The sequence below is a fragment of the Solanum stenotomum genome, chromosome 5 (assembly GCF_019186545.1).
Source record: "Solanum stenotomum isolate F172 chromosome 5, ASM1918654v1, whole genome shotgun sequence".
NCBI classification, from domain to species: Eukaryota; Viridiplantae; Streptophyta; class Magnoliopsida; order Solanales; family Solanaceae; genus Solanum; species Solanum stenotomum.
This window is the reverse complement of record NC_064286.1, coordinates 19,033,731-19,049,036: the sequence shown is the minus strand read 5'-3', so window position 1 is coordinate 19,049,036 and position 15,306 is coordinate 19,033,731. Positions and strand designations below refer to the sequence as shown.

Here is a 15,306-nt window from a genome sequence, read left to right as displayed (position 1 = left end):
GCAACCCCTATGAAGCATCCACACAACATAAGACAGCAACAGAAAATACAACAACAACACACAGCAATAGCACAAAGTACAAAAGAACAGCACGGTACTGTTACAGAAACTGAAGGATTCAAGCAACAGGCAGACAGAGAGGAAAATACTAACCAAAGAGGGGCAGCTATGGCAAAGGATATGGGGTCCAAAGCTAGCACCAGCAAACAAGGGATCACCCCCAAGAGCAAGAACAAACCCAGCAAAAAGAAGAGGGAAGCAGCTAAGAAGAGACTGAATGCACAACAGACAGATGACAAGAGGGAGGAGCAGGGTGATCAGGATAGCACATGCAAAAAATTTATTATGGTAGATGATCAGCAGGGTATGGATATCACTCCCCTTCAAACTCAGTATCTCACTCCCACACCTCATGAGCCACCAGATAAAAAAGCAGCCTGCAAGATTAATTCTGTGCCACTTATTGATGAATATGAAGTGGAAGCTTCAGAGGATGAACTGGACATGGATAATAAATCCATACAAGATCAAGATGAAGATGAAGAGACTAGTGAACTATTGATTAAAGCATTTAGTCCACATAATTCCAATGCTCTTGAAGAGGAAATACAACAAGTAACGAGTCAACAAGGGTTATCGCCTAGAGGAAAGTATGATGACAGGTTCCAGAAGACCAAAGTACAAAATCCTACTGCTGTTACTGCAGGCAGACCAAACACCAGGCTCTTTACATCCAAATCAGCCCAATGATTAGTACACTTATTTGGAATGTAAGAGGGATTAACACTCAGGGTGTTATGGAAAGACTCAAAGTGCTTCGGAAGATGCATCAAATTTCTATTATAGCCATTCTGGAACCTTTCTCAGACTGTGCACAGGTCCAGAATTTTAAATACGAACTTGCTATGGACCATGCTATGAGTAATTGCAATGGCAAGATATGGTTGTTTTGGACTTTGGAGGTTGACTGTAAAGTATTAGAGGAAGATGAGCAACAGATCACTTGTGAAATTGCCCATAATAAGTTACAAACTCCTTTCATCACAACCTTTGTTTATGCCAAATGCAAAGACCACCTTAGAAGACCTCTATGGGACAGAATGCTAGTTCATGCTAATACCACAACCAACTCCCCGTGGTGTGCAGTGGGTGACTATAATGTTATTACTTCCATTGATGAGAAACTGGGAGGGGTGCCTTACAATATGAGAAAAAGTCTGGAATTCATTGCTGTGATCGAAGCTTGTGGTCTTATGGACCTTGGTTTCAGTGGACAGAAATTTACATGGTCTAATAACAGGGGTATACACAGCAGGGTTTGGAAGAGATTGGACAGGGCTATGATAAATGACCCTTGGCTGGAACATATGCCTCAAACTACTGTCATTCATCTCCCATCAGTAGGCTCTGACCACTGCCCCTTGCTGATGGAAATGAATAACAGAAGTGAGGACCATATTAAATACTTCAAGTTCTTAAATTGCTGGGCGGACCAACCTAATTTCCTAGACATTGTTCAAGCTTGTTGGGATAGGGAGCAAGAAGGGAACAGCATGTGGAAGTTTCATCAGAAACTCAAAAGACTGGCACGTACTCTTAGTAGTTGGTCTAAGGGAGAATTTGGTGATATTTTTATCAAAGTCAAGGAATATGAGAACAAAGTTAAAATGGTTGAAGAGTCCTTTATACAGAACAATTCTGAGGAAAACAGAACTGCTCTACATGAAATCAATGCTGAGTATATCAGATTTTTGAAACTGGAGGATTCTATTCTAAAGCAAAAAACCCAGCTCCAGTGGTTTAAAGAGGGAGATAGCAACTCAAAATACTTTCATTCCTTATTAAGAGGGAGAAGGAGGAGACTATTTATACACAGAGTTGCAGGCGATGATGGGGAATGGATACAAGGAGATGAGAATATTGCAGATGCAGCATGCAGTCACTTCCAACAGATATTTACAGGAGAGGATAAGTTCATTTATGAAGGGCCCCTTGACTGTATTCCCAGAATGATTAACCACGAACATAATGCCAGCCTTACTGCCTTGCCTACTATCGAGGAGTTAAAAGAAGTGGTGTTTTCTATGAACCCCAATTCCGCAGCAGGTCCAGATGGCATGAATGGGTGCTTTTTTCAGAAATGCTGGCAGATTATCAAGAATGACCTGTTAGCTGTCATTTTGGCATTCTTCAGTGGACAAATGATCCCGAAGTATTTTTCCCATTCCTGCATTGTTTTGTTGCCCAAAGTTAACAATCCAAATAAACTTTCTGAATTCAGGCCCATTAGTCTAAGCAACTTCACCAACAAAATCATTTCTAAGCTTCTAAGTTTGAGAATGGGACCTATTCTACCCAACCTGATTTCTCTTAACCAATCAGGTTTCGTCAAGGGTAGAAGCATTTCAGAAAATATCATGCTGGCTCAGGAGATTATCCATCAGATTAAAAAACCTAACATTGGTAGCAATGTGGTCATTAAATTGGATATGGCTAAGGCTTATGATAGGGTGTCCTGGGCGTACATTTGCTTGGTTCTTAGGAGAATGGGCTTTGATGAGATATTCATTGACATGGTATGGAGGATCATGGCGAATAACTGGTACTCCATCATCGTTAACGGGAAAAGACATGGTTTCTTCCAATCGACCAGAGGACTGAAGCAAGGTGACCCTCTCTCACCTGCCCTATTTATTTTAGGGGCTGAAGTTCTGTCAAGATCTCTGAACAGACTCCATAACAGGCTAGATTACCATGGTTTCTTCATGGAGAAGAGAGGACCCCAAGTGAATCATCTTAGCTTTGCGGATGATATTATTATTTTCACTTCTGGGAGGAAAAAGTCCTTGGAACTTATTATGCAAACATTACACACATATGAGGCAACATCGGGGCAATTAGTGAACAAAGATAAAAGTCATTTTTTGATCCATTCTAATGCCTTCAATAGCACTAGGGAAAGGATCAAAAGACTTACAGGCTTTAAGCAGAAGGAGGGTCTCATTATCTACCTTGGCTGCCCTCTATACATGGGCAGACCAAGAATCATATATTTCTCAGATCTCATCAGCAAAGTGCTGAAAAGAATTACAGGTTGGAAAGCTAAAATCTTGAGCTATAGAGGCAGGGCGACTTTAGTAAAACATGTCTTGCAATCAATCCCTATCCACACCATCTCGGCTATCTCTCCTCCCTCTACTGTTATCAAGCAAATTCAGGGCCTTCTGGCTGATTTCTTTTGGGGGTGGAAAAATGAGAGGAAAAAATACCATTGGGCATCTTGGAGAAATTTGAGCTTTCCTTATGAGGAGGGAGGTATTGGAATGAGAAATATGAAAGATGTATGCACAACATTCCAATACAAACAATGGTGGATATTTAGATCAAAACATACTCTTTGGGGGGAGTTCCTAAAAGCTAAGTATTGTCAAAGGTCTAATCCTATCAGCAAAAAATGGGACACGGGTGAGTCTCTAATTTGGAAACATCTAATGCACAACAAAGGGAAGATGGAGGAACATATCCACTGGCAAATCAATTCAGGCACCTGTTCCTTCTGGTGGGATAATTGGTTAGGAATTGGTCCCCTAGCCAATTTTTCTGATAAGAGCAACAGGTTCAACAACGCTACAGTAGCAGACTTCCTGATTGATGGTCAATGGAACTTAGAAATGGTGCTACAAGTCCCTCAGAATATGGTTACCAGCATCCTCGATATTCAGATTCAACATCAGCAAGGGGTCCCGGATCAACCAATGTGGAAATTAAATCCTAATGGTAAATTCACTTGCTCCTCGGCTTGGAATGAAATCAGGGAAAAGAGAAACAAACTACAATTTTATGCCTTTATTTGGCAGAAAAACATTCCTTTTAAATGCTCTTTTTTGTTATGGAGGGCTCTGAAAGGTAAACTTCCCACAAATGAAAAAATAACCAGATTTGGGGGAGAGCCTGCTGGCTGTTACTGCTGCAGTAGACCTGGATGGGATACTATTAATCACACCTTCAGCACTGGTCAATTTGCAACACTAGTGTGGAGGTTTTTTGCTGTACATGCTGGGGTCAATACTGGACAAAACTCCCTTACACAGCTAATTATGAATTGGTGGTCGACCAAATACAACAATGAAGCCCATAAAACCATTCTCCAAGCTACTCCAATATTCATTTGCTGGAACTTATGGAAAAACAGGTGTGCAAAGAAATATGGTGGGAAACAGTCTAATGTTTCCAGAGTGAAATATGCAATATACAAGGATAATTGCAAGCTCATAACGAATACCTACCCCTACATCAAATGGCCCTCCAATTGGAAAGATATGATCAGGCTGGCAGAGGGATGTTACCATGACACAAAAGTAACCAGGGTAGCATGGAAAAGACCAAGTGAACAATGGGTAAAGCTGAATACAGATGGTAGTGCTTTATGTAACCCTGGAAGAATAGGTGCAGGAGGTATAATCAGAGATCTCAATGGAGAAATCCTTCTCGCTTTTGCCACACCTCTAGGGGAAGGAACCAATAACCAAGCAGAAATAGGTGCAGCCATATTTGGACTGACCTGGGCAGTACAGTTAGGACACAGGAATGTCGTGTTAGAAGTGGATTCGCAGCTATTGATGCATTGGATAACACTTAAAGCTAAGCCTCCCTGGAGTGTCAACACACAGATACAGCAGCTCCAACATCTCATCAGACAGACCCACAGCTTTACATGCAAACATATATTCAGAGAAGCTAATATTGTTGCCGACTCCTTGGCGAAACAAAGTCACAAGGTCACAACCCCACAAATATACTACAACAGCCAACAACTACCAAAGGAAGCAAGAGCATACTACCAACTGGACATGATTGGAATGGCAAGTTTCAGGAGAAGAAAAACCAAGAAGATCCACGAACCGCCATGAGCATGATCACAACCTACTCAACTTAACTATAGTTTAAAGTATAGTTTCGTGAATTAGGTATAGGGGTTTTTTGTCTGTTTTTTGAATTGTAAAGGGAGAGTCTCCCTTATTTATGTTTTCCTAGAAGCTTTGTATTGAGAGGAGTCCTCTCCTTAGGTGCTTAGTTCTAGGTTTTCCCTTTATAGTATGGGAATGAGTCGACTAACCTTAGTAGGTAGGTCGACTTGATACCCACCATAGGATCGGAGGTAAGGTTTATGTCCCCCTCCTTGTATATTTTTTGAGCTCTTTAGGGCTTTTTATTTATGCTAAGGCCTGGGGGTGTTGCTAAGCCCCTGACCCCCTCAAGGGTCGTTCAAATAAAAAAAAAATAAAATAAAAAATACTACGCCTTAAACCCTAAACCATAAACCCTAAATCCTAAAAATGAAACCCAAAACACTAGACCCTAAACCCTAAACCCTAAACTCTAAACCCAAAACCCTAAAGCATAGACCCTAAACCTTAAACCCTAAATCCTAAAGACTAACCCTAAACCCTAAATCCTAAGCCCTAAACTCTAAATCCTAAACCCAAAATCCTAAATCCTAAACCATAAAACCTGAACCTTAACCCTGAACCCTAAATCCAAAATCCTAAAAGCTAAACTCTTAACCCTTAACCTTAACCCTAAACCCTAAACGCTAAATACCAAACTCTAAACCCTAAGCTCTAAACCTTAAACCCTAACCCCCTAAACCTAAACCCTAAACCCTAAACCCTAAATCCCAAACTCTAAACACTAAGCCATAAACCCTGAACCCTAACCACTAAACCCTAACCCCTTACCCCTAAACCCATAAACCCTAAACCCCTTAATGATATCCATAAACCCTAAATCCTAACCCTTAAACCCTAATCCTATAGCCTAACCCTAAACCCTAAACCCTAAACACTAAACCCTAAACCCTAAACCCTAACCCCTAACCTCTAACCTCTAAACCCCTTACCCCTAAACCCTAAACCCTAAACCCTAAACCCAAAACCCAAAACCCTAAAGTGTAAACCCTAAACCCTAAACCCTACACCCTAAACCCTAAACCTTAAACTCTAAACCGTAAACCCTAAACCCTAAACCCTAACCCCTAACCTCTAACCTCTAAACCCCTTACCCCTAAACACTAAACCCTAAACCCTAAACCCAAAACACAAAACCCTAAAGTGTAAACCCTAAAACCTAAACCCTAAAACCTAAACCCTAAACCTTAAACTCTAAACCATAAACCCTAAATCCTAAACCCTAAACCCTAAACCCTAAACCATGAACTCTAAACTCAAAACCCTAAACCCAAAACCCTAAACCCTAAACCATGAACTCTAAACTCAAAACCCTAAACCCAAAACCCTAAACCCTAACCTTAACCGTTAAATTCTAAACCCTAAATCTTAAACCCTAAACTCGAAACCTTAAACATTAATCCCTAACCTAAACCAAAAATCCTAAACCTCAAATCCTAAACCCTAAACCCTAAATCAAAAATCCTAAACCTTAAACCCTAAACCATAAACCTTAAATCCTAAATATGAATCCAAAAACCCTAGACCCTTAACCCCAAACCCTAAACTCTAAACCCAAAACCATAAATCATAAACCCTAAACCCTAAACCCCAAATCCTAAAGCCTAGCACTAAACCCTAAACCCTCTACACAAAACCTATACCCTAAGCCCTAAACACTAAACCATATACACTAAACCTATACCCTAAACCCTAAACCCAAATTCTAAACCTTAAATCCAAAACCCTAAACCCTTAACCTGTAATGCTAACCTCTAAACCTTAATTCGTAAACCCTAAATCCTAACCCCTAAACCCTAACCCTAAAGCCTAACCCCAAACCATACACCCTAAACCCTAAACCCTAAACACTAAACCCTAAACCCTAAACCCTAACCCCTAACCTCTAACCTCTAACCCCTAAACCCTAAACCCTTAACCCTAAACCCAAAACCCAAAACCCTAAAGCCTAAACCATAAAACTTAAACCCTAAACCCTAAATCTTAAACTCTAAACCATAAACCCTAAACCCTAAACTCTAAACTCAAAACCCTAAACCCCAACCTTAACCGTTAAATTCTAAACCCAAAATCTTAAACCCTAAACTTGAAACCTTAAACATTAAACCCTAAGTTAAACCAAAATTCCTAAACCTTAAATCCTAAACCCTAAACCCTAAAACAAAAATCCTAAACCTTAAACCCTAAACCCTAAACCCTAAATCCTAAATATGAATCCAAAAACCCTAGACCCTAAACCCTAATCGCTAAACCCAAAACCATAAATCATAAACCCTAAACCCTAAACCCCAAATCCTAAAGCCTAGACCAAAACCCTAAACCCTATACACTAAACCTATACCCTAAGCCCTAAACTCTTAATCCTAAACCACAAATCCTAAACACTAAACCCTAAACCATAAAACCTAACCCTAACCGTAAACTCTAAACCCTAAACCAAAAAATATAAGCCCTAAACACAAACTCCTAAACCCTAAATCCTAAACCATAAAACCTAAACCCCAACACTAATCCCCAAATCCAAAATCCTAAACCCTAAACCTTAAATCCTCAAACCTAAACTCCTAACCCTTAACCCATAAACCTAAACCCTAACCCTTAAACCCTAAACATTATATCCCAAACTCTAAACCCTAAGCCCTAAACCCTAAACCCTAACCACTAAACCCATAAACCCTAAATCATAGACCTAAACCCTAAACCCCTTAACCATAAACCATAAACGCTAAACCCTAACACCTAAACCGTAACCCCAAACCCTAACCCTAAACCATAAATTATAAACCTTAAACCCTAAACCCTAAACACTAACCCCTAACCCCTAACCCCTAACCCCAAAACTCTAACCCCTAAACCCTAAACCCTAAACCCCTAAACCCTAAACCTAAACCCTAAAACCTAAACCCTAAACCTTAAACCCTTAACCGTAAACCCTAAACCCTAAACCTTAAACCGTAAACCCTAAACAATAAACCCTAAATCGTAAACTCAAAACCCTAAGCCCTAATCCTAAACGTTAAATCTTAAACCCTAAACTCAAAACCTTAAACATTAAACCCTAAACTAAACTCTAAATCCTAAACCTTAAATCCTAAACCTTAAACCCTAAATCCTAAATACTAAGCCTTAAACCCTAAACCATAAACCCTAAACCCTAAAAATAAAACCCAAAACACTAGACCCTAAACCCTAAACAATAAAACCTAAACACTAACCCTTAACCCTAAATCTGAAATCCTAAACCCTAAACCTTAAATCTTAAACCTAAACCCTAAACCCTAAACCCTAACCCCTAAACCCTAAATCCTAAAGCCTAAATCATAAACTCTAAACACTAAACCCTAGCCTAAACCATTAATCCTACACCTTAAACCAAAATCGTAAACCCTAAACCCTAAACCCTAAGTCCTAAAGTCAAAACCATACACCCTAAACCCTAAACCATAACCCTAAACTCTAAACTCTAAGCCCTAAAGCATAAACCCTAACCCTAAACTTTAAACCCTAAACCATAAACTATAAGCCCTAAACCATAAATCGTAAAGCTTAAATCCTAAACCATAAAACCTAAACACTAACCCTAAACCATTAATCCTAAACCATAAAACCTAAACACTAACCCTAAACCATTAATCCTAAACCCTAAACCAAAATTGTAAACCCTAAACCCTAAACCCTAAGTCCTAAAGTCAAAACCATACACCCTAAACCCTAAACCATAACCCTAAACTCTAAACTCTAAGCCCTAAAACATAAACCCTAACCCTAAACTTTAAACCCTAAACCATAAACTATAAGCCCTAAACAATAAATCCTAAACCTTAAATCCTAAACCATAAACCCTAAACACTAACCCTAAACCATATATCCTAAATCCTAATCCCAAAATCATAAATCCTAAACCCTAAACCCTAAACCCTAAACCCTAAGTCATAAATCCTAGACCCTAAACCCTAAACCTTAACTCTAAACCCTAACACTAAACTCTAAACCCTAAACCTTAAGTCCTAAAGTCAAAACCATACACCCTAAACCCTAAACCATAACCCTAAACTCTAAACTCTAAGACCTAAAGCATAAACCCTAACCCTAAACTTTAAACCCTAAACCATAAACTATAAGCCCTAAACCATAAATCCTAATCCTTAAATTCTAAACCATAAAACCTAAACACTAACCCTAAACCATAAATCCTAAATCCTAATCTCAAAACCTTAAGTCCTAAACCCTAAACCCTAAACCCTAAACCTTAAACCCTAAGCCCTAAACCCTAAGCCTTAACCCATAACACCTAAACCCATAAACCTTAATCTCTAGACCCTAGAGGTCCTCAGATAAACCATCTTAGCTTTGCAGATGATGTTATTATTTTTACCTTAGGAAAAAGACTTGCTATTCAACTTATTATGAAGACTCTGACTACATATGAACAGGTGTCTGACCAGCTTATTAATAGAGACAAGAGCCACTTCATGTTTCCTGTAGATTCTTATCAAGACATTGCTGAAATGATTTAGGAGGAATTTGGATTTACACAGAAGGACAATCCCATTAGCTATCTGGGATGTCCTTTGTACATTGGGGGGCAGAGAATTATCTACTACTCTCAGCTGGTTCATAAGGTAGCTAAAAGGATTAGTGGGTGGCAAGCTAGGATGCTGAACTTTGGGGGTAGATTAACTCTAGTGAAGCATGTCCTCCAGTCCATTCCCATTCACACCATGGCTACTATTTCCCCTCCCAAAACCACCCTTCAGTACATCAAAAGATTAACTGCATATTTTTTCTGGGGAAGAGAAAAAGACAAGAAAAAATATCACTAGGCATCTTGGGAGAACATCAAGGCCAAGTATTGTCAAAGAGCTAATCTTGTTGCTAAGAAGTGGGATACGGGTCAGTCTTTGGTTTGGAAATATATGAACCAAAACAAACCCAAGGTAGAAGAACACATCATTTGGAAGATTCACTCTGGTACTTGCAGCTTTTGGTGGGATGATTGGCTAGGGGAAGGCCCTCTTGCTCATAATACCAATGAAAGCACTAAGCTCAACAACACTACTATTTCTCAATACATTCTTAATGGAGGGTGGAATGAAAATATGGTTAGACAGCATGCACCTCCCTTAATGGTCCCAAAGATTTTAAATATGCAGATTCAGTTTTAAGAAGGTGTTGTACACTAACCTATCTGGAAACTTACTGATAATGGAAGATTCAGTTGTGCTTCTGCATGGGAGAGTATCATAACTAAAAGGCCCAAAATCAAGTTGTACAAATATATTTGCCACATACACATTCTCTTTAAGGTCTCCTTTCTATTATGGAGAGCCTTGAGAGGAAAACTTCCTACAAATGACAAAACAACTTCATTTGGAGTGGCTCCTGTTAAGTGTTCCTGCTGCATCAAGTCTGGATGGGATACGATTGACCACATCTTTGTGACTGGACATTTCGCTAATCACATTTGGCAATTTCATTCAGCTATATTTGGAGTGAGGCAGGACAGAGTTTCTTTGAAGAATTTGATCACGAGATGGTGGACCATGGAATACAAAAATGAAGTACAAAAACTTTTGTTTCATGAGCTATATTATTCTCAAATTTACTATGTCTTTTAGATATAGTAGTTTGAGTAGGCTTAGTTTCAAGTTCGTGTAAGGGGAGAGTCTCCCTTATTTATGTATTATTAGTAAATTTGTATTAAGAGAGAGTCCTCTCTAGGTGCTTAGTTTAAATAATATGTCATACTGTATTGGGTTGAGTTGACTAACCTTAGTAGGTAGGTCGACCTAGGACCCACCTTAAGTTTGGAGTCCCCCTCTCTGTATATTTGTTTTTTATATATATGATAAGGCCTGGGGGTGTTGCTCAGCCCTGACCCCCTTAAGGGTCGTTCTTCAGAAAAAAAAAAAAACTTAACCCTAAACCCTAACCCCTAAACCCTTTACCCAAAACCCTAAACCTACAACCCCAAACCCTAAACCCTAAAATCTAATCCTAAACCCTAAACCCTAAATTCTAAATCCTAAACCCTAAACCCTAAACAATAAAACCTAAATACTAACGCTAAACCTTAAATCCTAAATCCTAAACCGTACACCCTAAACCTTAAATCCTAAATCCTAAACCATAAATCCTAAACCCTAAACCCTAATCCAAAACCATTAATCCTAAACCCTAATCGTAAACCATAAACCCTAAACCCTAAACCTTAAACTCTAAGACTTAAAGCCTAAGCCCTAAACTTTAAACCTTAAACAATAAACCCCAAACCCTAAATTCTAAACCCTAGACACTAAACCCTAAAACCTAAACCCTAAATCCTAAATCCTAAACCCTAAACCCTAAACCCTAAATCCTAAACACTGAACCCTAAACCCTAAACCCTAGACCCAAAACCTTAAACCCAAAACCCTAAAACCTAAACCCTAAACCCCCAACTTTAAACACTAAGACCTAAACCCTATACCGCAAACCGTAAACCCTAACCCCTAAACACTAAACCCATAAACCCTAGACCCTAAACCCTAAACTCGAAACCCAAAATTTTAACACTAAACCTATACCCTAAGCCCTAAACACTAAACCCTATACACTAAACCTATACCCTAAACCCTAACCCCAAATTCTAAACCTTAAATCCAAAACCCTAAACCCTTAACCCTTAATGCTAAACTCTAAACCTTAATTCCTAAACCCTAACCCTAAACCCTAAATCGTAAACCCTAAACCATAACCCTAAACGATTAATCCTAAACGCTAAACCTAAACCATACACCCCAAACCCTAAATCTTAAATCCTAAAGTCAAAACCCTAAACCCTAAACCCTATGTCCTAAATCCTTGAGTCAAAACCCTTAAACAAAACCCAAAATACTAAACCTCAACCCTAAACACTAAACCCTAAAAACTAAATTAAAAACCCTAAACCCTAAACCCTAAACCATTAATCCTAACCCTAAACCTAAATCGTAAACCCTAAACCCTAACTCTAAAAGTCAAAACCATACACCCTAAACCCTAAACCGTAAACCCTCAACTCTAAACTCTAAACCCTAAACTCTAACCCTAAACTCAAAACCCTAAACCATAAACTATAAATCCTAAACCTAAAATCCTAAACCCTAAATCCTAAACCATAAAACCTAAACCCTAAATCCAAAATCCTAAACCTTAAACTCTTAATCCTTAACCCTTAACCCAAAACCCAAAACCCTAAATCCCAAACTCTAAACACTAAGTCCTAAACCCTGAACTCTAACCACTAAACCCTAACCCCTTCCAAACCCATAAAAGCTAAACCATAGACCCTAAACCTTAAACCCCTTAACCATAAACTATGAAACCTAAACCCTAAACCCTAACCCCTAAACCCTAATCCTAAACCCTAACCCTAAACCATAATCGTAAAAGTTAAATTTTAAACCCTAAACCCTAAATCCTAAACCTTAAACCCTAACATAAACTATAAATCCTAAACCTTAAATCCTAAACCCTCAACCTTAAATCCTAAATCCTAAACCTTAAACCCTAAACCATAAACCCTAAATCCTAAAAATGAAACCCAAAACACTAGACCCTAAACCCTAAACCCTAAACTATGAACACAAAACCCCAAACCATAAACCCTAAACCTTAAACCCTAAATCCTAAAGACTAACCCTAAACCCTAAATACTAAACACTAAACCTAAACCCCAAGCCCTAAACTCTAAATCCTAAACCCAAAATCCTAAATCATAAACCATAAAACCTAAACCTTAACCCTAAATAATAAATCCAAAATCCTAAACCCTATACTTTCAACCCTTAACCTTAACACTAAACCCTAAACACTAAATACCAAACTCTAAACCCTAAACATTAACCCCCTAAACCTAAACCCTAAACCCTAAACCCTAAATCCTACACCCTAAATCCCAAATTCTAAACACTAGGCCATAAACCCCGAACCCTAACCACTAAACCCTAACCCCTTACCCCTAAACCCATAAACCCTAAACCCCTTAACGATATCCATAAACCCTAAATCCTAACCCCTAAACCCTAACCTTAAAGCCTAACCCTAAACCATAAACCCTAAACCCTAAACACTAAACCCTAAACCCTAAACCCTAACCCTTAACCTCTAACCGCTAACCCCTTACCCCTAAACCCTAAACCCTAAACCCAAAACCCAAAACCCAAAACCCCAAAGTGTAAACCCTAAAACCTAAACCCTGAACCCTAAACCTTAAATTCTAAACCATAAACCCTAAACCCTAAATCCTAAACCATAAACTCTAAACTCAAAACCCTAAACCCTAACCTTAACCGTTAAATTCTAAACCCTAAATATTAAACCCTAAACTCGAAACCTTAAACATTAAAGCCTAAACTAAACCAAAAATCCTAAACCTCAAACCCTAAACCCTAAACCCTAAATCAAAAATCCTAAACCTTAAACCCTAAACCATAAACCCTAAACCCTAAACCTTAACCCCTAACCTCTAACCTCTAACCCCTTACCCCTAAACCCTAAACCCAAAACCCAAAACCCAAAACCCAAAACCCTAAGGTGTAAACCATAAAACCTAAACCCTAAACCCTAAACCTTAAACTCTAAATCATAAACCCTAAACCCTAAACCCTAAATCCTAAACCATAAACTCTAAACTCAAAACCCTAAACCCAAAACCCTAAACCCTAACCTTAACCGTTAAATTCTAAACCCTAAATCTTAAACCCTAAACTCAAAACCTTAAACATTAAACCCTAACCTAAACCAAAAATCCTAAACCTCAAATCCTAAACCCTAAACCCTAAATCAAAAATCCTAAACCTTAAACCCTAAACCATAAACCCTAAATCCTAAATACGAATACAAAAACCCTAGACCGTTAACCCTAAACCCTAAACTCTAAACCCAAAACCATAAATCATAAACCCTAAACCCTAAACCCTAAATCCTAAAGACTAGCCCTAAACCCTAAACCCTATACACTAAACCTATAGCCTAAGCCCTAAACACTAAATCCTAAGCCACAAATCCTAACCCTTAACCCGTAAATCTAAACCCAAAACCCTAAACCCTAACCCCTAAACCCTAAACCTTATATCCCAAACTCTAAGCCCTGAGCCCTAAACCCTGAACCCTGACCACTAAACCCTAAACCCTTCCCTCTAAACCCATAAACCCTAAATCATAGACCCTAAACCCTAAACCCCCTAACCATAAACCGTAAACCCTAAACCCTAACACCTAAACCGTAACCTCAAACCCTAACCCTAAACCATAAATTATAAACCCTAAACTCTAAACACTTAACCCTAAACCCTAAACACTAAACCCTAACCCCTAACCCCAAAACCCTAACCCCTAAACCCTAAACCTTAAACCCCTAAACCCTAAACCTAAACCCTAAAACCTAAACCCTAAATCTTAAACTCTTAACCATAAACCCTAAACCGTAAACCTTCAACCATAAACCCTAAACAATAAACCCTAAACCGTAATCTCAAAGCCCTAAGTCCTAATCCTAAACGTTAAATCTTAAACCCTAAACTCAAAACCTTAAACATTAAACCCTAAACTAAACTCTAAATCCTAAACCTTAAATCCTAAACCCTAAACCTTAAATCCTAAATACTAAACTTCAAACCCTAAACCATAAACCCTAAATCCTAAAAATGAAACCCAAAACACTAGACCCTAAACCCTAAACCCTAAACTCTAAACCCAAAACTCTAAAGCATAAACCCTAAACCTTAAACCCTAAATCCTAAAGACTAACCCTAAACCCCAAATCCTAAACACTAAACCTAAACCCTGAGCCCTAAACTCTAAATCCTAAACCCAAAATCCTAAATCCTAAACCCTAAAACCTAAACCTTAACCCTAAACCCTAAATCCAAAATCCTAAACCCTAAACTCTTAACCCTTAACCTTAACCCTAAACACTAAATGCTAAATACCAAACTCTAAACCGTAACCCTAACCCCCTAACCCCCTAAACCTAAACCCTAAACCCTAAACCCTAAATCCCAAACTCTAAACACTAAGCCATAAACCCCGAACCCTAACCACTAAACCCTAACCACTTACCCCTAAACCCATAAACCCTAAACCCCTTAATGATATCCATAAACCATAAATCCTAACCCCTAAACCCTAACCCTAAAACCTAACCCTAAAACCTAAACCCTAAACCCTAAACCCTAAACACTAAACCCTAAACCCTAAACCCTAACCCCTAACCTCTAACCCCTTACCACTAAACCGTAAACCCTAAACCCTAAACCCAAAACCCAAAACCCTAAAGTGTAAACCCTAAAACCTAAATTCTAAACCCTAAACCTTA

At 38.7% G+C, this 15,306-nt stretch overlaps 1 protein-coding gene across 1 annotated transcript; it reads left to right on the top strand.

The window, feature by feature from the left end:
* Positions 1 to 824: 824 nt before the first annotated feature.
* Positions 825 to 4,910, top strand: LOC125863745 (uncharacterized). The gene has a single exon (XM_049543762.1). The coding sequence runs from the start codon at positions 825 to 827 to the stop codon at positions 4,908 to 4,910; it is 4,086 nt and encodes a 1,361-aa protein (XP_049399719.1).
* Positions 4,911 to 15,306: the final 10,396 nt, after the last annotated feature.

Coding starts and splice junctions, on each gene's coding strand:
- LOC125863745 (XM_049543762.1), top strand. CDS start 825: ATGCATCAAATTTCTATTATAGCCATTCTGGAACCTTTCTCAGACTGT.